Source organism: Ovis aries, chromosome 9 (genome assembly GCF_016772045.2).
Source record: "Ovis aries strain OAR_USU_Benz2616 breed Rambouillet chromosome 9, ARS-UI_Ramb_v3.0, whole genome shotgun sequence".
NCBI lineage: Eukaryota > Metazoa > Chordata > Mammalia > Artiodactyla > Bovidae > Ovis > Ovis aries.
The window spans coordinates 85,989,572-86,013,847 of NC_056062.1; the positions used below are offsets into that span (position 1 = coordinate 85,989,572).

General features: G+C 39.0%; 1 protein-coding gene and 1 pseudogene across 13 annotated transcripts in view; both read right to left on the reverse strand.

Moving 5' to 3' along the window:
- SLC26A7 (solute carrier family 26 member 7) overlaps positions 1-24,276 on the reverse strand; it is a 215,392-nt gene that overhangs the window by 15,459 nt on the left and 175,657 nt on the right. For 12 of the 13 annotated variants that reach the window (XR_006060883.2, XM_042254498.2, XM_060393519.1 and 9 more), the window contains 3 exons: positions 18,864-19,001; positions 13,354-13,399; positions 2,819-2,919 (listed from right to left, as the gene is read on the reverse strand). Coding sequence is in view for 11 of the 13 variants with exons in the window: in XM_042254498.2 (XP_042110432.1) it covers positions 2,819-2,919; positions 13,354-13,399; positions 18,864-19,001 (285 nt within the window). In the remaining 2 variants the exon portion in view is untranslated. The remainder of the gene's footprint in view (positions 1-2,818; positions 2,920-13,353; positions 13,400-18,863; positions 19,002-24,276) is intronic. The other variant, XR_006060884.1, reaches the window with a different exon arrangement.
- LOC114116479 (serine/threonine-protein phosphatase PP1-gamma catalytic subunit A-like) lies at positions 21,244-22,355 on the reverse strand (annotated as a pseudogene).

The following is a 24,276-nucleotide window of genomic DNA, read 5'->3' on the forward strand; positions in this document are numbered from 1 at the left end:
TTACTATCATTCCTCTGAATTCTTTTTCTAGTAGACACCCTATTTTATCTTCATGTGTTTGGTGTTGTGGGTTTTTACCATGTTCCTTCATCTGATGCATGTTTCTCTGTTTTTGTTTTTTTCCATTTTACTTATTGTGTTTGGGGTCTCTTTTCTGAAGGCTGTAAGGCCTTAGATCCTGTTAACTTTGAAGTCTGCCCCCTTGGGTGGGTTTTGACCAGTCCCTTGTGAAGGTTTCCTGGTAAGAGGCCAGATGCCTGTGTTCTGGTGAGCAGAGCTCACCTCTGCTCTGGTGAGCAGAGGACCTTGTTCCTCTGAAAGGCACTGTCATATCCAATGGTGTGTTTGGGTGTTTGTGAGCTTGGTATGGCTTTGGGCAGCCTGTCTATTAATGGGTAGGTTTGTGTTACTGTTTTGCTAATTATTTGGCATGAGGTGTCCAGTACTGGAGTTTGCTTGGCCTTTAGGTGGAGCCAGGTCTTAGCAATGAGATGGAGGCCTTTGGGAGAGTTCTTGCCAATTAATATTTTACAGCGTCAGGAGATCTCTGATGATCCAACATCCTGAACTTAGACCTTCTACCTCAGAGGTTCAAAATCAACACCTGGCTGGAGCAACAAGACTCCACAAGCCACATAGCACAGAAGAGAAAAGGAAATAAATAGAAAAAAAAAATCAAACAAACATGCAAACAAAAAATGAGTGGACAGACAAATCCCCAAGACAAATGATAAAAGTAACACTGAACAGACAAACACATTGAGACGCATACATTCATACTCAAAAAAAGGAAAAAGACAAAAAACTAAAATAAAATCTTAAAAAGTGGAACCACAAAGGAAGAGAGCAACCAAACCAATAAGCAAACCCATAAATAACACACACAATAAACTAGGCTAGAAAAAATTCAGAACCAAAAACATGAAAGCAGTACAACAGAACAAAATACTAGGGTAGAAATAGGAAAAAATAAAATAAACTTACTTAAAAATATAAGCTTTAAAAAAGGAAATATTAAGTAAAAAATAAATATTAAAGTACTAATAAAAAAGAACAGAACAAAATGAAAAGAGAGAGAGAGGTGGTAAGAAGACTATTTTCGTGTGGCCTCAGTTCTCAGTTTTCCTGCTACACAGTGAGTTCCAGCTAATGTGCCTCATCAGAAAGACCTCCAGTATTTCTAGGAAGGTCTCCAGACCTGCTCTGGGCACTGTGGGGTCAGCTCAGGCTCAAACCTGTCCACACTCCAACTTGTACTTGCTTCAAAGCCCACAACTGCCCCCAAACACCACACCCTCAAGCCAGCTGTGGGGCTTAAGCTGCTGCTCCTGTGGCTGCAGGAGGAAGCTCACCTCCACTGGTCACACAGCCTCTGCGGCTCACGTTGGTTTTCACCTGCCTCTGTAGGCTGCGCTCTGGTGTCTGTTTCCCACTCAGACAAGATGGGGCAGAAGCAGAGGTATATCGGGCCTCACTTACTCAGCTGGGCCGGGAAGAGGGAGGGATATGGCAGGCACAAGTGCAACGTGTGAGGAGGGCCTGGGGTGGTAAAAGCCTTCGGAGTGTTGCTGCAGCCTGAGGCAGGTCAAGCACTCTCCCAGGGGAACTGGCCCCAGGTCGTGGGAACCTAGGCAATGCCAAGGTGCCTGAGCTCCAGGAAGGTGCGGGCTGTGACTGGTGTCTGCTTGTAGCTGCCTGCACCTGGACCCCTGGGGTTGAGACTGCGGCGCTACTCATCCCCTGCCTGTGGCACTCCCGCTGGCCTTGACGGCAGCTGGCTGGTGTGCCTGCCTCTGAGACTGCAGACCAGAGCCATGACTAGTTCTGCCTCTGGCACTCATGCCAACATTTCCAGTGGCTGGCCAGCGTGTCCACCTCTGAGGCTGCAGACCAAAGCATTGACTTGTCCTGCCTCTGGCACTCACGTTGGCCTTGGTAGCAGCCAGCCAAAATCCCTCTGGGGTTGCAGACCACAGCTGCAGCCAGTCCCACTGTGGGCACTCGTGAAGGACACTCACGTGTCCTAACATCTGTAAGCATGCAGAGGTGGAGGCAATGACCTGTCGCCCCTCTGGCAGTCCCAGGCTTTTCCCTCAGCTGTATCGTAGGAGCCCGCTCTGAGTGTCTTCACGGCAGTCAATCCCAGCCCCTCCTTGCGCCTCAGCACCCAGTCCCCCTCGCCATGGTGGGCGGCCCTGCAGTCAAGCATCTCAGGCTGGGAAATGCTGGTCAGTGCTGATTTTTGTGCTGAAATCTCTCTACTTTGCCTTACACACACCTGTTGCTGTGCTCTCCTCTGAGCTTCCAAAGCTCCACCTGTCCCTGCCTGTGAGGTAGTTTCTCAATAATTCAGGCCAGGAATGGTTTCAGGTCAGACTGTACCCATCCATAATATGAAAGACCATATCCTGCCAACTTCAGGGCACATACTCATGGAGGGAACTTTTCTCGTTCTTTCTAGAAGCCTAGGAGTTGACTGCCCAGCATGTACTATGCCCACTACATCTCAAATACATATTCTCAGATAATATTGGGATAATCAAAAGTCAGATTCAAAAATAATTAGTAGTTAACTGAAAATGTAAAAACTCATGCCCCACGTGAACACCTACTCTACTCCCCTTATACCCTCCTGATACACGCACAACTAGAAACTTCATGAAATCTCCTGAAAAGAAATCTACTGTAGCGGGAGGCACAAAGTCTATGTCCTTTGGGGAGAATGGGTGAGATGAGTAGGGTCACGACCTCAGAAGTGAGAAAGAGTCCGTGAAAACACCGTTCCTAAAGAGAAGGGAAACACAAGCTGCACATATACCTCAATAAGCATGGAGACGCCAGTATAGTCAGAAAAGGTCAATCCACTGCAATCCAGAATTAAAGAACACTTCGGATTCAGGCAGGGCTGGGTAGCTTCTTCTGTAAGAGGAACAGAGCTGAATCAGAGAGAATTCTTAGAGATTTTCACTATTGACTTTGTGGAATATTGGGAAGATCAACAGTGGCCTAATGTTTTAACAAAGTGAAATCACTGTCATGTCCGACTCTTTGCGATGCCATGGACTGTAGCCCACCAGGCTCCTTCATCCGTGGAATTTTCTAGGCAAGAGTACTGGAGTGGGTTGCCATTTCCTTCTCCAGGGGATCTTCCCGACCCAGGGATCAAACTGGGGTCTCCCGTGTTGCAGGTAGACACTTTACCATCTGAGCCACCAGGGAATCCCTGGATGGATTCCAAAATCAATTCCAAACACTTTTAATTCTACATTTTCAGTTGGCTACTAATTATTCTTGAACTTCAATTTTTGATTATTCCAATATTATCTCAGGTAATTATTACTACATAACTTGATTGCCAAGGATAATATTGGTAAATAGCATATGATTAAAAATGAAAGTGAATGGAAATTTACAATAAGAAGATGTCCCTCTGGAGCAACCAGGGAAGGCTTCATGCAAAAGCAGCCTTGAATTTAATAGCCTATATTTAATTCCAAAAGTAGAAGTAATACAGAAAGGTAAGCATCCCAATCATATGAACAACTGTAATTAAACACTGATGATAGTTTAAGATCTCAAAATTTTCCTGTCCCATTCAATCAATATTTATTGGGGGGACTACCCTGGTGGTCCAGTGGCTAGGACACCACGCTCCCCATGCAGGGGTCCAGGCTTATCTCTGGCCAGGGCGCTAGTCCCACATGCCGCAACTCAGGGTTCACATGCTGCTACCAGAAGTTCACCTGCCACAACTGAAGATCCCACACGCTGCAGCAAAGAGCTCCGATTCCGCGTGCTGCAGCTAAGTCCCAGCACAGCCAAATAAACTAAAAAGTGTATTTTTAAAAATTTGCTATTTTTATAAATTTAGTACCACATGCCAGGTACTCCAGTAGTGCCCTCTGTTTCCCCTTTTCTCCCGTGAGAAGGAGCTTTGAATGTAAGTATAGATGCAGGCTATGCTACCATTGGCTCAAAATGGTAAATTAGAACTTCAAGCAAAATGAAAAGTGACCACAACTTAGCTCATCCAGTGGCCACTCAGTAGTAATCATTATCATTCAATATTTGCCTAAAAATAGGACCTAGCCTTACTACAGAAGATATAATATGTCACTGCTATTATCAGAGATTGGAGAGTGGATTTAAGATCACAGGAAAAATAAAAATATGAATCCTAGGCAAGGACAAACAGTGGAACATTGATTGGTATTTATTCCTTTTATCTCCTAGTCTCACAAACAGACACACACAAACACATATACATAGATTGGCACTACATTAATTAGTTTAGAAATACTTTTATTCCATTTTATTTAGAGCTACAGAAGAAGAATTACTAAAGGAATATTAAAAGATTTGCTGAGACATTTGGCTCATTATTTGTCTGTGATATGTACTTCCTTGCAAATTTTTTATGATTCATAAACGTTTTATCCAATTTGGAAACATTTTGTTGAATTTTCAGAGTATAAGAATCTTAAACAATTGAATATCAGATAAGCTTCCCTACAAAAGTTCAATAATCCACATGTCATACATGCATAAAATATACATAATGGATTAGATGTATGCTTACAAAGTTAGATAGAAAAAGCTTTAGTAAGACTAATCATTTGCAATGTACCATGGAGTTCAAAATTTGAAGGCTTTCTATGCAACACTTCTGAATATATGTTTTAGAAAATAAAATGTATATGATTTTTTAGAAGATAACTCAGTCCAGCTATTTTGATATCTTTTCAGCATGTCAACTGTGTACATATCTTTACACGCTCCACATTTAATGACAGCATGGTGGTAGCTTGAAAATATATACACCATGGAAATTGGCAAGTGCAACAAATCACACTTCTCCACCACCCCATGCCATATTCTCCACTCCAAGTTTTTTGGATTTACCAACACATCATTATGTAAATCTGGTTACTCTTACTAAACACAAGGAAAATAGTCAGTAATTTTTAAAAAATTTAATATCTTGGATTAAATAAATGACTTAAACCTCTGACATATTTAGCAATAGATCTTAAAATGACAGTGATGATGCAATTTGATATCAAAATTAACAAAGTCTGTTTTCCCATGTCCTTATAGTCTTTTATAGTACAGTACACACAAAAAAGCTAAATCTAAAATTCTTAGTCCAAAAATTTATGTAGAAAAAGTTATCATTAATATCTAATCCACCCAAATTAAATTATGAATTCTTTGAGATCTTTAAGCCTTATTCTTCATTTACTAGAAAACATAATTGTCATTGGTAAAATTGAATATAATTCAATATATATACTTAATATAACCCAGAAAAAATTAACAGCTATTTTATTTATAATTGCTTTTTATGAAGGAGGTACATAAAATTATTATCTGCAACTAAAGTTATGACATGCATTCTATCATCCCTATTCTTTAACAAGCCAAACATGGCTAATCAATCATGGCACTTTTTCTCAGTCAGTTCAAAGAAGACCCTAGAATTTCTATCAATTCAGTGCTTCAGAAAGTCACTACTAGTTCATAGGCAATTTTACTTGTCAATCTGAACTTAATAATCCAGTGAAAAAACTATGCATATCATTTAGAGGGATTGAATACTAATCTAAATGACTAAGAAATGGTGGTAAAAGAATACAGAAAATTATTTAAGAAATAAGGTGTTTTTTTTCTTTTCTATCCTATTTATTTCACTTATAATTTATACTTGCTGTTCTCTATATTTTCTTGTAATTATTTCATAATTTAAGTGATGATAGATTGCTAACTAAAAATGTTTGGGTTTAATCAATAGTGAAACAAAATTTTTCTTTTGTTTCAGAATGTGCTTGCTTTGTCCTTCATTTTTACATCTGAGCTTCCTCTTTTGTGTTCCTTTAATCGAAATGGATGCACATTTTCAGACTGTCCAAAAGAAATAAAACAAAAGAATTGTGCCATGTAGTTGTGGATAATAATTTAAATTAACTTTTTTTTTAAGAGAAGCAGTTCTTTTTTTGTGTGTGTAAATAAAAGACATTGTTAATGGCAAAGTTACCAATCTCCTCAAATGAAAATTTAGATACAATGGACATTCTTGAAATCTTTCCAAAAATAAGTGAAGTTTTCTTTTATATAGTATCCCTTCAGTTCTGTCATTGTGCTGATTCTATGACTATTAATATATACTTGTGTTTTAAGCTTCTAAGTAAATCAGTCAGTGCAATAAAATTCACATTGTTGTTGAAAACTGAATGAACAGCTAATATGTCTTAAGCAAAATGAGATAAGCTTGGAGCATGTGCAAAGGAGATAACTAATATATACTCATGGGAGATGTGGTAAATGATGAGCTTTATCTACAAAAATCAAAGAAAAATAAAGAAAGAAATTAACCATCAGGTGTGGGTGGGTGATTAACTCCAGACTGTGCAAGCCAGCTCTCTCCTGTGGAATATTCATTAACTTGTTTAATTAAAAAGTATTCAGAGATGCATAATTTAGGAGTGCTTTTTTATACTTCAAAAGGTTTCTGGCACTTTGTGAATCACTCAAAATTTTTTAAAAGAAGGCGTTTTCTGTTGACATCAAGTAATTATTGAGAAACAGATTTATATCTCTAACTGCTCGAGAAAATAAGGAATCAGAAATATTTAGGACAAACCAAAACAGTATCTTTGGAAAACATGTGCACATATTATTGTGTACATTCTCTCTTTTATTCATTCACTCATTCAAGCAGTTGGTTAATACAGATGTGGCGTGTGCTTACTCTAAGGACCATTCTAAGAAATGCAAGTATAATGATGGACAAGAGAGATAATGGTACTGACTCTCAGCAGACTCACAAGTAAACTGAGAAACGAGTCAGTTGAACTAGTAATCTAAAGTGTTACCAAGGCTGGAAAGTTATGCAGAAAGCGCTCAGGAGGTACAGGTTAGACCTGAAATTGTAGACAGAAAAATGGCCCCCAGTGATGCCCACAGCTTAATCCCTAGAACCTGTGGAATATCTTACCTTACATGGTCAAAGAAATGTTGCAGACTTGATTAAATTAAGAATCCTGCCTCCTCATGCGAAGAGTTGACTCATTGGAAAAGACTCTGATGCTGGGAGGGATTGGGGGCAGGAGGAGAAGGGGACGACAGAGGATGAGATGGCTGGATGGCATCAGTGACTCGATGGATGAGTTTGGGTGAACTCCAGGAGTTGGTGATGGACAGGGAGGCCTGGTGTGCTGCGATTCATGGGGTCGCAAAGAGTTGGACACAACTGAGCAACTGAACTGAACTGAGATGAGATTATCCTGAATTACCCTGGGGTTGGTGGTGGGGGGGTGGGGGGGGGGGCGGTGCCGGGAGTCCAATGTTCCTAGGGTTCTTATCACAGGGAAGCAGGAGGGTCAGAGGCAAAGACGGAGATGTGATGATGGAAGAAGAGGTCAGAGAGAAATTTGAAGATGTCAACACTGCTGGTTTGAAGACAGACGAAAGGATATGACCCGAAGAATGTGGATGGCCTCTAGAAGCTGAAAAGGGTAAGGAAGTAAGCAGATTCTCCCCAGAACCTCCAAACAAAGTACAGCTCATCTAGGGTACTGGATGAGGATGGGGGAAATTGAGGGAGGGGAACCAGCTTAGGCTTCAGGACCTGTGATGACAGAAATCACGCTTGTTTTCTCATCTTTGAACATATAGCACCCACCGATGTGCGTAGGACTTACTAAATACAAGAAAGATTTGTTAAGTGAACAAAGACATTCATTAATTAACACAGGAATGAAAGGAAGAATGGGACAAGGAAGCTGAGACTTGGAGGATAATTTGAAGGTAAGGAGGTGGTGGAGATGAGCCCGAAAAATCATGACGCTGAGAAAGATGCTGACAGGGTGCCTCTTGGCAACGGCACAGTGTGACTACAGTGCTTTGGAACACAATTTACCGAACATGGTAATGGGAAATTTCTTCACATTTGAGCAATTTCTGTTTTCACTCAGAAAAATATGAGGACTTCCGTCTCATTATTTACATGGTTTGTAAGTTTATTTAGTTTATTCAATCAATTCTTCCTCTTCTGTAAAGATTGTTTATAGAAGGGGGTATCATTTATTCTCTTTTTTCTTTCCTACTCCCTCACCCAGCCAAGACTTCTCTTTGCTTTAGTTATTTCCAGATCTATTCAGTGGTTCCCAAAACCCAAGGATATCTCCTGGAAGGTTTTCCAATATCGTATCCTGGAAGGTTTTCCAGTATCCTTTCCTTTTAGCTACCCTCCTGGATTTCCAGTTTGAGAGTTTCAGAGTTTTGAATCATCACTTGTATTGCCTTCCTCCTTCCCTCAATACCCTAACAGTGCTGGTTATGTTAATTACATATTGAAATCTCTCTTAAGTCCATCTTCATCTTCATTTTCACAAGCTTGCAACCAAAGCAGAGATAAGTGCCATTCTTTGTCACCTCCTTTTTTCTGGATTAGCACCAACCCACCCTTCCTGGCTGTGTTTCTGCAGACTGCATCTGGCTCCAAACTCTCAAATCCCAGCTTTAAGCACCCTTTCCTATACACATTGGCCTTCAATGGGGCCTTGAGGTCCTCCTCTGCCCCTAAGCAACTGCATGATCCTGAGAAATTTAGTTATCTATTTTTTTTAAGTGAAAGTAAGGTTATTTAGAGAGATACATATTCAATAGGCAGCATACAGACCCCCCCAGAAAGCAAGAGTGGGCCTCAACTTCTTATCAGTAAAACTAAGAGTATCCTATTACCTATTTGAAAATGATAACTGCCATTATCTATTTCATCTATTTAGAAGAATATCCTTTGCTATACAAATATTAGCAGTGTTAATTTTCATTCACTGACCAAGTGTTCACTGGACAATGAAGGATAATGCAATGGACATTAAAAATGCATCTCTTCCCTTAAAAATATAATGAGGAGGAAAATGTGCGTGAATAAAACAACTTTATAACTGTATAAAGTGATACGTGATTGAGTGCCCGTGGTAGTCTCTCCATGTTACTAAATTTCCATTTTACAGCTGAAGGAACTGAATTCTAAGTGGCACTTCATTGCATATTTGCCTCTATGGATCTGGTTGACTTCTTTTTCTACCTAATAAGTTTGCCAAAGAATATGTCCCGTTGACTTACTTTTCTTCTCTATTAAACCTTGAAGAAAGTATAATATTTCGATTGGCAAACAAGTAGATGGTTCTAGAAGGGAGACTATGAATAAAGAATTAAATCCAGGTGCACTGGGACAACCCAGAGGGATGGGATGGGGAAAGAGGTGAGAGGGGGGTTTGGGATGGGGGGACACATGTACACCCATGGCTGATTCATGTCAGTGTATGGCAAAAACCACCATAATGCTGTAAAGTAACTAACCTCCAATTAAAATAAATAAAATTTTTTAAGAGTTAGATCCAGGAATGATTAAATTAGATGTAGGAGCCAAGAAAACTCATTCCTCTGACTGGTATAGAGAACTTGTGCAATGTGAAGTAAAAGGGAAATCCGTTTAAGAAGATACGGAAGGGTTTTAGGTGTCAGACTGAGGACTGGGCACTTGATCCTCTGAAGAGATCGCTAATGGATAAGAAGTTTTTTGTTTTCTTTTAGGATGAGTCTGTCATCACAGAATGGAATAAAGCTAGGATGGAATAACGTCACAGAATGGAATAAAGCTAGGATGGCAACTGCATCTCAGCTTGTGTGTCAGTTCAGTTCAGTTCAGTTGCTCAGCCATGTCAGGCTCTTTGTGATCCCATAGACTGCAGCATGCCAGGCTTCCCTGTTCATCACCAACTCCCGGTCAACACCAACCATTGGTAATAGCTTATTATAGGTCCCTGTTTAGAAGATTCTCAGGTTACTTTGGCTCATAGGAGGAAGCGCCTTGATCAATTAATTTTATCTTCTGTAATCACAGGAAACTGGGTGTTCTCTATTCATGGAGTAAGACCAAGACTGTCTCATAGCAGAAAAAAAATAGGAAAGTCATACTAATCCATCTTGAATACAGTTAAGGACAGAATCAGAGTAACAGAAGTGAAAATGTAAACACAACAAAACCAAGAGTTATAGGTTTTACTATTTAAACTTTGAGAGGAAATCAAGAACATGAGCAATAAGAGAAACCTGAGCATTTAAAGCACAGGGAAGCACCGTGACAGGTGGATGCTGTTGCTGTACAAGAGAGAGAGGTAGGGGGACTCAGGATGCTCTGGAGTGTCAGAAGAGAGAGAAGGAGGATGCCAGGAAAACATTCTAGTCAACCAGTCCTAACTACTATAAAAGTGTAACTGGGTACAAAAGGTTTCCCAGGAACACAGCAAGGGTGACCATGTCAATCAGCTATTGCTCTCTGCAAAGTGGGCCTGATCTAGGGATGCAGAGGTGAGAATGCCCTTGTAAAGTTTTCAGGCTAGCAGAAGAGAAAGACTTATGAGAAACAACCATTAAATAAGTGCAATACCAGGATGATATAAGCATCCTTTCAGAGCACAAAGCAGTTTGGGAACGCATGTACACCCGTGGTGGATTCATGTCAATGTATGGCAAAACCAATACAGTATTGTAAAGTAAAATAAAAAGAAAAAAGAAATTAAAATTAAAAAAAAAAAGAAAAGAAAGTGAATTTATCATGAGAAATCAGAAAAGACCAGAGAAGCTAGCATCTGACTGCTATCCTGTTGATATGGGCCATGGGATTAATTTGTATATTTATATGATATTTATTTTATTCTATTCTATATTTTATACATTTGGAGTACTTTAAAGTAATGTGACAGATACTATAATATATATTTATATATAAACATTCCACATGTTCTTTTATCCACTGTACTTCTAAAAAGTATTAATTTTTCTGCATTTGGGAGGATTATAAACAGAGTTACTATGAACAATCTTGTATATGTTTCCAGGTGCAGATATTAAGAGGCTCCTTTATTACTGTCTAGAAGAGCCAAAATCAGTATGTCAGCTTTTCCTGCTTTTTTTTTTAAGCTTATATAGTAGAATTTGAATTTTGTTTTCCTTTGCCTTTTCATTTTGGCCCAGTAACGTTTATAAGACTCATCTAGTTTTCATTATTGTATACGTGTACCATATAATAAATATATCAACTAAAAATTCAAATGTATAAATATTCCATACTTATACATACCAGCTTTTTTTTTTTTTTTTTTTGAAATACGAACTGTTTCCAGGTTTGGATAGTTAAAAACAATACTGTTTGAACATTCTTGTTTATGTAACTTGTTAGAATGTACACTGGGGGTGGAATTGCTGGTTTGTGTATCTCGTGTATCTTCAACTTTATACATTACCAAACAGTTTTCCAAGGTAGTTGCTACAGTTTACACTCCCACTAGCATTGCAAGAGACTTTTTGTTGCTTTATATCCTCACCAATACTTGGTATTGTCAGATTTTAAAAACTATCAATTGTATATATTGTGTTATTTATTGCAAAGTTAATCTATATTTCCTCAAGTATTATGAACAACATCAGTGAGTTTAAGTAAGCATATCTGCATATGCTCATTAGTAAATTTGAAAATGTCTCTTTTTGTGGAATGCCTGTCCATGTCTCTTGTGCATTTTTCTAACAGGTCATCTGCCATTTTTACTCCTTCTCCATTTTATAAATTACGTCTGTCTTCTTTTACTCTGGCTTATCTTTACATTCAGAAAACGAAGATCATGGCATCTGGTCCCATCACTTCATGGGAAATAGATGGGGAAACAGTAGAAACAGTGTCAGACTTTATTTTTTGGGGCTCCAAAATCACTGCAGATGGTGACTGCAGCCATGAAATTCAAAGACTCTTACTCCTTGGAAGAAAAGTTATGACCAACCTAGATAGCATATTCAAAAGCAGAGATATTACTTTGCCAACTAAGGTCGATCTAGTCAAGGCTATGGCTTTTCCTGTGGTCATGTATGGATGTGAGAGTTGGACTATGAAGAAGGCTGAGCGCTAAAGAATTGATGCTTTTGAACTGTGGTGTTGGAGAAGACTCTTGAGGGTCCCTTGGACTGCAGGGAGATCCAACCAGTCCTTTCTGAAGGAGATCAACCCTAGGATTTCTTTGGAAGGAATGATGCTAAAGCTGAAACTCCAGTACTTTGGCCACCTCATGCGAAGAGTTGACTCATTGGAAAAGACTTTGATGCTGGGAGGGATTGGGGGCAGGAGGAGAAGGGGACGACAGAGGATGAGATGGCTGGGTGGCATCACGGACTCGATGGACATGAGTCTGAGTGAACTCCAGGAGATGGTGATGGACAGGGAGGCCTGGCGTGCTGCTATTCATGGGGTCGCAAAGAGTCAGACACGACTGAGCGACTGAGCTGAACTGAACTATCTTTACATGCTTCATATGATGACATTTGGTAAACAAAACTCCAGTGAAGTTTAATGATAATGTTTAACATTTCTTGTACATATTCTCCTATATTTTCTTTTAAATTTATAGTTTGTCTGCCACTTTAGGACTTTGAGCTGGGATGATTTGGGGGATGAGACGGGATGGGATAGGATGCAGGTCTAATTCCATTCATCATGGGTGTGTGACTGTCTCATCGTTGTATATTAATGACAGTCTTTTGCTCACTGCTCTGCAGTGCCACATTTGCCACAAGTAAGATACCAATATACGTGAGCTTTTCCTCACTTGTGTGTTCTCTGCTCTGTCCTGTTGACCTGTTCATTTATCTCTGAACCAGTAGCACACTGCACTGATTATTAGGGCTTTATAATACATTTATACATACATAAGAAAACAAGCTCTCCCTCTTGTTCATATAGTTCAACAGCTGTGCCTATTCTTGGCCATTTGAGTTTTGTAGAAAATTTAGAATGAGTTTATCAACTGCCATTAAAACATCCTATCAGAATTTTAATTGTGACTCAGTTTATATCTATAACAAAATTTGAGAACTGACATCTTTTCAACGTTGTGTATTCTGATCAATGGACATTGTATTTCCTTCCATTTTAAAAGATACCATTAATTTAAGTGTTTCAGGTATTCGTAATGCCTCACAATGAATTTTTATACCTTCATCCTGTGTAGGCTGACACGTCTGGACTTAATCTCTAAAATAAGTTAGGAGTGTGAGGAGGAAGACAAAGAAGAGAAGACGGAGGAATGGGGAGGACAGAGTAGGAGCAGAGGAGAGGAGGAGGAAGGGAGGGAAACGGCCAGGTGGGCAGAACAGGCGAGAAGCAGGGAGGAGCGCAGAGGCAGACGATGAGGTGAGAGGAAGGGGAGCAGAGGCAGGAGGCCGTGAGGAGAAGGCAAGGGTTTCATCTTCTGTTCTGTAGTCAAGTCAGAGCACTTAGATTTCCTTACGCTAACTCACCGTTGCAAATGCCACTCAGAGAACTGACCAATGTGCTTTGTTCATACTGAAATAAAAACACATAAAAAGATGAATAACATTATAAAAACTCATTTCTGTCCCTAAAAAAGAACATCATTCTTTTCACCACAATAACAACAACAAAAAATAGTCTCCAATAATTATTTTCTCTAGCTTTTCTTTCAGAATGATAAATACAACAAACGGAAATAATAAGTTAGCTCTAAGTTTATGTTAGCTCAGTTGATAATTTATCAAGTCAGACTCTCTTTTTCAGAACATTTTCTGCAAGATTGTTTTGACTTCTTTTCATCAGGAAGTGAACATTTACATGTGTTTTTCATGTATGTATCCAATCAGAAATTAACCTCATTAACACAGCACTCAAGGAGAGAGCCACCAAATATGTATTTCATATTATACAGAAGTCAGTTATTCATTTAGGATGAGGTCCATGCATGTTGCCATAAATGGCATTATTATATTTTTTATGGCTGAGTAATATGAAGTAAGCCAGACACAGAAAGATAAATATCATATAATATCACTTACACAGGGAATCCAATAAAAAAAAATGATACAAAGGAACTTACATACAAAACAGAAACAGACTCACAGACTAGAAAACAAATTTACAGTTACCAATGGGAAAAGGGTGGGGGAGGGATAAATTAGGAGTCTGCGATTAACAAATACACACTAGTATATATAAAATAGATAAGTGACAAGGACATACTGTAAAGCACAGGGAACTATACTCAGTGTTTTGCAATAACCTATAAGGGAAAAGAATCAGGAAAAAAAAGATATATATGTCACTGAATCACTATGCTGTACACTTGAAACTAACAAACCACTGTAAATAAACTATACTTTAATAAAAATAAATAATTTTTTAAAAAATTAGCTGTTCATCTGAAGCTTCATGAAAATGTCCAAGAAAAAAAATTCCAATTTATGGAAATGCTGGAGAATGAAAATGACTTTAAATCCTACAATGAAATTTTTTTGAAATTAAAAATAATTGATGCCTTTAAAATTAAAATATGCTATATATTTCTCAAAAATGTCATTGTTATTACTGTTCATGATGATAGAAATTGTTATTACTTGAGTACTTACTGTATACTAAGAACTTTAAATTAATCATTTAATTCTCAGAATAATCCTATGAAGTTACTAACATCATTTTCCACATGAAAGTCAGAAAATTTTTAAATTTGGAAGACTTCTAATGATTGAAATGGTTAAATAGTTTGACCAAAGTCATAAAGCTAGCAAGAATTAAGTTAAAACCTCTTGCTCCAAACTGCTACACTATACTACTTTCCCATTAAATCAGTTTTCATCTTGGAGGGTGACCATAGAATATCAATTTCCCTTAATACCCACTGTGTGTGTGTGTTAGTCACTCAGTCATGTCCAGCTCTTTGTGATCCTATGGACTGTAGCCCACCAGGCTCCTCTGTCCATGGGGTTCTCCAGGCAACAATACTTTTCGCAATGCCCTTCTCCAAGGGATCTTTCAACCCAGGGATCAAACCCTATCCAGGGATTGAACCTGCATCTCTTAAGTTTCCTGCACTGGCAGGCATATTCTTTACTACTAGTGCTACCTGTGAAGCCACTGGTACTGCACCCACTGGCACAGCTTATATCCTTTAAGTCTGATTCAGACAGTTATCAAATAATTTTCCCCAGGTTATTTTATATTTCTAAGTCTCAATCTTTTTTTTTTTTTTTTGGTAACATTCAGATAGTCAGTTACTTCATGGGGCTGACGACAAGTACGTTAGATAACCCAGGTAAAGAGATGAGCCCTTGAAACACAGCCAGTGAACGTGAGCTTCCTTTCTCTCCTGTTAAAAATACCTTGTCTGAAACCTCTTCTGCAGAAGAATTTCAAATTATTTATATAAATACTCCACCCTGAAGAAGGTGGAGCATGACTTCACATTCCCTAAATACAAGCTGCACACAGTGACTCGCTTTCAAAGAGTATAGCATGCAAAAGGGGAAATAAAGTAATTTTATAGGGGAGAAACCTGACAAATACTACTTCATCCAGGAGATCAAGATTAATATCTACAGTGAGAAATCATGTTGATATTATGTACCCTTGATACAAATGTGATGAAAATGGCACTTCACCTCTATAGTTTTCTTCCTAAAAAAAAAAACCCATATTCCCAGTGCTATCACAAGAAAAAATAAGAGATAATTCCAATAGAGGGGCATTCTACAAAACATCTGACCAGTACTACTCAAAATTGTCAAGACCATTCAATAAAGGGAAAGCCTAAGAAACTGTCACAGTCAAGAGGAAACTAAGGAGACAGGACAACTAAATGTAACGTGATATACTGGATGGAATTCTAGAACAGAGAAAGGATATCAGGTAGAACTAAGTAAATCTAAATAAAGCATGTGTGCTAAATCGCTTCAGTCCTATCCAACTCTATGCCACCCTATGGACTATAGCTCGCCAGGCTCCTCTGTCCATGGGATTCTCCAGGCAAGATTACTGGAGCGGGTTATCATGCCCTCCTCCAGGGCATCTTCCTGACCCAAAGGTCGAACCCACATCTCTTAAGTCTCCTGCACTGGCAGATGCATTCTTTACCACTAGCACCACCTGAGAAGCCCAGATAAAGCACGGACTTTACTTAATGATCACGTATCCATATTGGTTGATTGATTATAATAAATATATCACACTAATACAAGATGTTAATAATAGAGGAAACTGTGTAATGTGGGGTATATATAGGAACTCTCTCTATATATAGGAACTCTCTCTATATATAGGAACTCTCTATACCAACTACTCAGTTTTTCTGTAAATCTAAAACACTGTTTCAAAAACAAAGTCTAGTTTGGAAAAACATCTTGCTTGAGCGAAAGAAAATTTTAGATAAATGGTAGATTGAAACTTCTCTTGCAAGGTGAGAGCACAAAATGGTAATGAATAGTGAACACCTGTAGCTCTAGATAATAATAAGCACAAATCCATCAAACACCAGCAGCCTGAGATCCTTCTAAGCTTCTGTATTCAGGGAGATATTTAATGGTGATATAGAGGCTCAGTGGTAAAGAATCCGCCTGCCAGTGCAAGAGACACAAGACACACGGATTCAATCCTGGGTTGAAAAGAACCCCTGGAGTAGGAAATGGCATCCTGCTCCAGCATTACTGCTTGGGAAAACCTGTGGACAGAGGAGCCTGGTAGGCTAAAGTCCATGGGGTCTCAAAGAGTTGGACACAACTGAGCATATAGAATATAAAAGTATATCATTATATAACCTAACAGAGGATCCTTTTTCTATTCGTGTTTTGAATGGGATGTGAATCTTCCTGCTCTTGAGTGTTTTAAATGTCCATCACCGCCGTCTGTTGAAAACACAGCTTTCAGAGAAGAGAAAATCAAGGCCCTGGCAGAGCACTCCAGTTGAAGGCACAACTGCGGACTGCTCTGTGCAGCCTGATAAAGGGGGGCAAAGTTGCAGTAGCGATTAACTGCTGCAGACATCATACTCTAAAACTGAACCTGGAGTAAATGCATAGTCCTCAAGACAAGTAGATATCCTTGACAGTGTCCGACAAGAATAATACGAAGTGCCCCAAAGAGCACTCAAGCTCAAGACTATCCTTTTAACCATTCCAAATAAAGGTTTACCCCAGGTTCCTCTGAGAGCAGGGCTTCCAGATTGCCATCCAAATCCTTGGTATTCCTTTAAAATTCACAACATACAAATATACATACAATATTTGCATCATTATCATTATAGTGGAACTCAGTTTCAACAAATTCTTCCTCACCATCATAAAGTTCTGAGTTGAAGAATCCTTTTGAGTGCCTTCATCTACGAATAACCTAAATTCAATGAACCTTGTTTGATTTTTAGACTCAATTTTCTGAAATCCCAAGTGGGTAAAATATATGTGGAAACTACTCACAAAAGACTGTGTTAATGAGATTTGTTTCTAAGATACACTAAAGGTAAACACATGTCATTTTGCAATTTCTGAAAACAGGTTGGAGCAACCTTAATCTTGCAGGAAAGTAATGAAAACACTATCAACTATTGATAAATAATTAGTAATAAGAATTGCCATGTCAGGTACTCTACTAGAAATGATAATACCCACAATTTAGTATATTATTTCAAGAAGTAAGTTTACATTTTGGAAAAACAAGACCACAAACTTCTTGTAGGTTAATTAGATTACATGAAGCTCTAGACAGATTTTCCCATAATGCTGTTATACATGGTGGTTATAAAGTCAGCCACAAGAGCATACCTGTCTCATATACAGGTATAGAATGGTTTTGTGATGAAAAACAGACCTAATATATTAATACAACTTGAACAATTAGATATATATCTCCCTCTTTAGCATAAGAGCAAGTTCTTTTCAACCCAAAATCACAGGTGGTGGCTCCTAATATTCTGATGAAAGTGACATCTAAAAGAGCTCAAGGTCTAATACTTTGGCCACCTGATGCGAAGAACTGACTCATTTGAGAAGACCCTGATGCTGGGAAAGAGGGAAGGCAGGAGGAGAAGAGGATGACAGAGGATGAGATGGCTGGATGGCATCACCGATTCAATGGGGATGAGTTTGAGTAAACTCTGGGAGTTAGTGATGGACAGGGAAGCCTGGTGTGCTGCAGTCCATGGGGTCGCAAAGAGTCGGACATGACTGAGCAACTGAACTGAACTGAACTGAAGGTCTAATAGCTTCTAAGTAGCTTACCCAGGCAGCTTAGCTCCTAAGCCCATGCTCTTAACATTGCAGAGGGCTTGAAGATTCAAATGATTATGCATACCTCTTTCTCATGCACATTTTATTTGCTATCTCTCTTAACTGAGATAATTTGTGGAGATAAAAAATGATGGCAATTTAAGACAATGTTATCATAATGAGGCCAACAGTTTATACTTCTTTGAGTCATCTACTGTATTCTCTTTTAGAGGCAGACCTAACTCTTCTTTCTCTTGGTAAAAATATTCTTAATTTAAGTGAATTGTCTTATATATTTCTCCCAGGGTTATAGCACCTAGTACACAGGCTTCCCTGATAGCCCAGCTGGTCAAGAATCTGCCTGAAATGTGGGAGACCTGGGTTCGATCCCTGGGTTGGGAAGGTCCCCTGGAGGAGGGCATGGCAACCCACGCCAGTCTTCTTGCCTAGAGAAGTCCACGGACAGAGGAGCCTGGGGTCACAAAGAGTCAGACACAACTAAGTGACTATGCACAGAGCAGCACAACACACACGGCCTTCAGATATTTGCTGACTTGGGGAGTGAATGAACAAGTGAATGAACAAGAGTGATCACCTAAAGGCTAACTACAAACCAAATAAAAATTATAACATCATATAAGATTTTACTGAGGGAAGAGGCCTCTCAACATTTCTATAATGTATTATAGTTACATGATTCCTTTCTGGGGTATCAAGATATAGGATTACCTGTAGCATAACATAATCAAAAGAGTTGACCTTACCTTTCTGATTTCATCATGTGGTTGGTTTCCAGTATTTTCTTTTTGGATTATGTTCATTATATCATTATAGAACTTCTTTGCGTTCAGAAAAACAAGTGGGTTGTTTATTGAGATAATTTTCACCCGCTGCAGGGTTTCCTTTTAGAGGAAACAAATGAATAGATTCAGAGTTCTGAATGAAATAAATCCTACAATGAATTGAAACCCTGTAAGTACAAATGTCACTCAATCATGATTGACAATTTCTTTGCTTATGCTTTCATTATTAAAAATTTTTGGAGGATTAAATATACTACCATATGTCTGAAGGAAAATATGTACTTCTTTACTAAGAAACATTAGCAACCGTTAGATAAGTCTGTAGCCTTTCAGAAAACACCCCTTATTCCTACTGAGTTTTGGAGAAGCAAAAGACTATCCAAAGAGTATCAGAAAGACTTATCCTCCTAACAGTACCTCTTCTACTCAATCCAGAAATTTAAAATTCCTTTACCTAGCCATCCCGTATCTTTTAAAATGAAAATATGGCCTGAAAGGTCAACTATCAATCATTTTACCTCATAATGATGTAGCCTTCCTTTGCCTGGAAGTCACCTTACAAGTGACTGACAGTTCTAATTGGGACAAAGAAACCAAGAGGTATTATCAGGAAGGTAATTTCACTTTGGGCAGGCCTAGATTACATTCGATTGCCAGGAGGTAGACAAGACATGAAGAAATGGAGAAGGAAAAAGTTCAATACAAAATTTGTCTGCTGCAGCTATTTTCCCAGGTCTTCATGGCAATACCATCTTTGCCGTGACCTGTGGGCTTCCCTGGTGTCTCAGATGGTAAAGAAACCACTTACAATGCAGGTGACCTGGCTTCAATCCCTGGGTTGGGAAGATCCCTTGGAGGAGGGCATGGCAAACCACTCCAGTATTCTTGCCTGGAGAATCCTCATGAACAGAGGAACCTCATGGGCTACAGTCCATGGGGTCACAAAGAGTCAGACACAACTGGGTGACTGAGCACAGCACAGCACCATGACCTTTGGAGCAGGGGTCTATCTTAGAAACTGAGAGAAATGGAAGCTCTATGAAATGATAATTCCTTACCTACTAAATAAAGCAGTACTCCTTCAGACACATACAGAGAGAGAGAGAAAGACTGGAAAATAATAGATAATGTGAATTTGGATAATTCATTTAACCTCTCTTAGCTTCCTTGTTTTTTAAAGTAGGTAATTTTTTTTAACAAGTTCATCATTAAATAAGTCTGAATTCATTTTTCCCACATGGTATTATTGTATATAGTCATCTGTTGAAACTGCTTTCCTTTTTTTAAAACAGAGATTAGTTTTAAAAAGTCATAGATACTGTGAGTTCTGTATAAACTGGTGGATAGTAAGTTAGTTTCTTTGTTTTGACTTACAAGCTTCAGCTTCTTCACAGAATAAGGAATGTAGGCCAAAGAAAGCATAATTAGTCACACATACAGAACAGTATTGTTTTTATAATTTGAAGCTTTCTGAATGGACAGGTTCAGTCCTGATGTAACTGTAAAAAGATTACTTAATGAATAGACTGAAAATACTACAAAGTGTTATTAACTTTAACCATTAGTAGTGTGTAAACAGCCCTATGTTATTAATTGCTATTCAAACTTAAAAACATATTTTTGAATCCCCAAGAAGGCGGCAGGGATACACAATCATGTCACCTTGTACTTAGGACAGTGCCCATATATATTTCAATAGAAACTTTGGTTTTAGGAAAGAATCACAAACATTTAAAATAATGGCTTTAATTATCATTTAAGTGTATCACAGGGGAAAGTATACTTTAATTAAATATACATACAAGTGATGCTGGCAAGGTTGAAAGTTATTCTCAATTTTGATAACTCTAAAAACTAGTTTGTACATGACAAGACAAGAAAAAGAGCTATTTCTTTGAAGCAAGCAAACAAAAAGGTTCACAGTGTTTTGCATCCAACAGTATGCATTTTATGACAATAGCATGTACACGCTGAGCACCCTAGATCTCTCTTTATATCCTAAAGAAAATGGGTATTTACATTATTCATGAGCTGTACCAAATTTAAAGAAAGATCAGTTGTATACTCACCCCTTAGTCAGGATAAACTGTCCTGGGGTGTACAACTTTGGCACTATAATTGTTTGCAAAAGGAACAGAGAACTAAACAAAATAAAACATCTTTCCTTGAGAGTGGGGAATCTTTTATTTGCTGTTAAAATCAACAAATACTATTGATAAAGTAAAAACTGGAACAGGGGCCCACAAACATTATTTAAGTAAGTTGACCAATACACATTACAGCTTTAAAAATAAAAGCTATATATGTTACAAGCCCAGACTAGGCAGTGTCAAAATGACATTTATTTCTTTGCTTGCTTTGTGATCATAGCCCTTGAAGGTATTTCAGGTTTCGGGGCACTTTACTTCTTTTTCTCTGCAGGCTGTAAAATCTGAAGAGAACACATCAGTGCCTCACCCACACTCATCGTGGCACCTGCTTTGTCATGCTCTCCACAATAACTGGATGCAGAGAACAGAGTGACCAACTGTCTCTTTGCAAAAAACATCTATCCACCATCAACCTCCCGATGGGCTCTACATACAAGATCCAAATCACGTTTATGGAGAAATTCGCAGCCACTTCTGCACCAAGTGCAAAGCACGACCATCTGTCATTTTCAAACACCAGCCAAAAACATCCTTATCAGGTTCAGACCACAAAAGGCCACAAAGACAATCTTGATCTAAGTCATCGATTGGCTGCATAATTCACCAAATCCACTCCACAGATTGGAGATCTGGTGATAAACCTCCATGACAGCAGAATATTTTCTCATCCAGGAGGACTGCTATCCATAAACAGTTAAAGTAGTCTGCGAAAGTTTTCCATACTTTAATGTTATATCTTCTTTTAATTCATCATAAAATCCCTAAATTCTACTGATATTGTCACATTCGTGGTTTCCTCTGAGAAGAAAACAATCTAGAGATATTTGATTTTGTAAGCCAGTAAGAGGCAGAGAGTGTCCAATGACTGCTTTCCCTTGTTCACATAGTCCCCAAGAAACAAGTAATTACTTTTGGAGGGAAACCACTGTACTCAGAAAGTCACAGCAAATCATGTAGGATTGCGCATGGATATCACCTTATATTTTGAACGGTGCTTTCAGTCCTAGTAGGACAGGAGGCTGACTGAGAAAGCTCTCTCAGGACTTTAACAATCACAGTCCTCTGATTTCATGCCTCTGTAGCTGGACGTTGTGCCAGGCTTGGACCCTCTCTTGCAGCAACCATTGGATGCTGTCAGTGTTGTTCATCTAGATCCTCCATCGCCTTCCGACGCCCACCCTCCCGCAGCAGCACTGCCACTGGCTCCACCGGGATCCTCACTTTCCTTCCCATCCCAGCAGCGCAGAGACGGTGCTGCAGCATTGCAGAAACCACAGCCGCACCACCCTCTCAACCGCCCCATCACTGCCAATGACTGCTCATTGCCTCCTCATCCTTCCCCTACTAGAATCGTGAGAGCTAAAGCAGGTACATTTTTAAACCGGATAATCTCAAAAAGTTTCTATAGCTACACAACCGTTTAAGCTCTATAAAGTGAGGAGATTTGCCACAACTAAACAGTTCAAGAAAATAAAAAACCTTTATGTTACCCAAGGAACTTTTAATAAAGAGGAAATCTCTTACAAGAAAAAATCAAACATTCAGCCTGTCATGTTTAGTTATGACAAAGCTCCCACATCTTAGATTGTATCATTAATCTCACCATATGATTGCGCCAGTATGTTTTGAGTTAGTATGCTTTTTAAAGATAGGCATTTATTAAAGAATGGAGTTGCACCAGAAAAGAAATTCTCAATACAGCTGAAGTCCCTGAGTGGAAAGAGACCTTCCAAATTGTTTCACCTGAAGAAGAAGAGGGAGAGGGGAGGGACAGATCACCGCTACACTTGACGTTAGCTAAAAACTCCACCTAACAGTTCATATTCAAGTCTTTCTCTTAGTGTTTTTCCTCTTAGTTTTTTTTTTTTTCCCTCTTAGTTTTAAATAACCAGTGAGGTGCAATGTTCTAATAAAATTAAGATTTCCTGTGACATGATTACTATTCAGGTAGGTAACTAGACTGGAATAAATCAAGTGTAAGACATGGAGAATCTGCGGCACTTTCATCTCCCTGCAAATCCCCTTATTCATTTCCTCACACATTTAGCTTGAGGAGAAGGTATGCATTAGGTACAATTTATTAATTAGATATCTTTAAACTGAAAAATAGTCACACTTGAATTTTGCTTCAAAGCTAAGAATGTCAAGGCTTTGGTACACAGCTGCATGTGTGGGGTGGATACAGAGGCCTGAGTCAGTCTAGGACTTGGCACCTGAAAATTTTAAAGGAAGAAAAGAAAGGGACAGGAAAGAAAGAAAGGAAACATTGGTGGAAAACTTGAGTCTGGGACACCTTCAAAGTCTTTGAACTCTGATAGCTTTCTATGACGCAAATCTTTCCATACTTGTTAAAAACACAAGCCATTTCCCTGGGGGTCAGAGAAGGACTCCTGTTGCTTACTTTTTACTTCCAGTCTACTTAGAAATACCCTGACACTGACCCTTCTGGTAGGAGTTTAGTTCTGTCTGTTCTGAGGACAATCATGAGTTATTAAAACAAGTAAAAATGAAAAATAAAGATAAAAAAGGTTAGTCAAACATCACAAAGCAGTTTCAAAGTAAGCCAATTTTTTTTAACTGACAAGAATTTCAGTCAACATTTTCTTTCTTCACCTTAAACTTGTGTCGTCCTTCAGAACAAGAAGCTAGAATTAAAACACAATTGGCCTGCCTAAACATGGATTGCGTGCGTGCCTGCTAAGTCACTTCAGTCGTGTCTGACTCAGTGCAACCCTATGGACTGTAGACAGCCAAGTTCCTCTGTCCATGGGATCCCTCAGGGAAGAATACTGGATTGGATTGCCATGCCCTCCTCCAAGGAATCTCAGACCCAGGGATCAAACCTGCATCTCTTATGTCTCCTGCCTGGGCAGGCGAGTTCTTTACCACTAGCGCTACCTGAGGGTGAGATCATTTATATAAGTTATTTCCTTAAAAAAGGTGCCCACTGTGCAAGAAACCAAGCCTAGAGTCGTTAATTACACTCTGCTGATAGTAAGATTCATTGACTGTTTTAACAAAATACCATGATCCCACTTTTCTTTATTCCCTTCCCAGTTCCCCATCTTCCACCATCATTTAATTTGGAATAGACTACTAGTTTGCTGCAGCTGCTAAGTCACTTCAGTCGTGTCCGACTCTGTGCGACCCCAGAGACAGCAGCCCACCAGGCTCCCCCATCCCTGGGATTCTCCAGGCAAGAACACTGGAGTGGGTCGCCATTT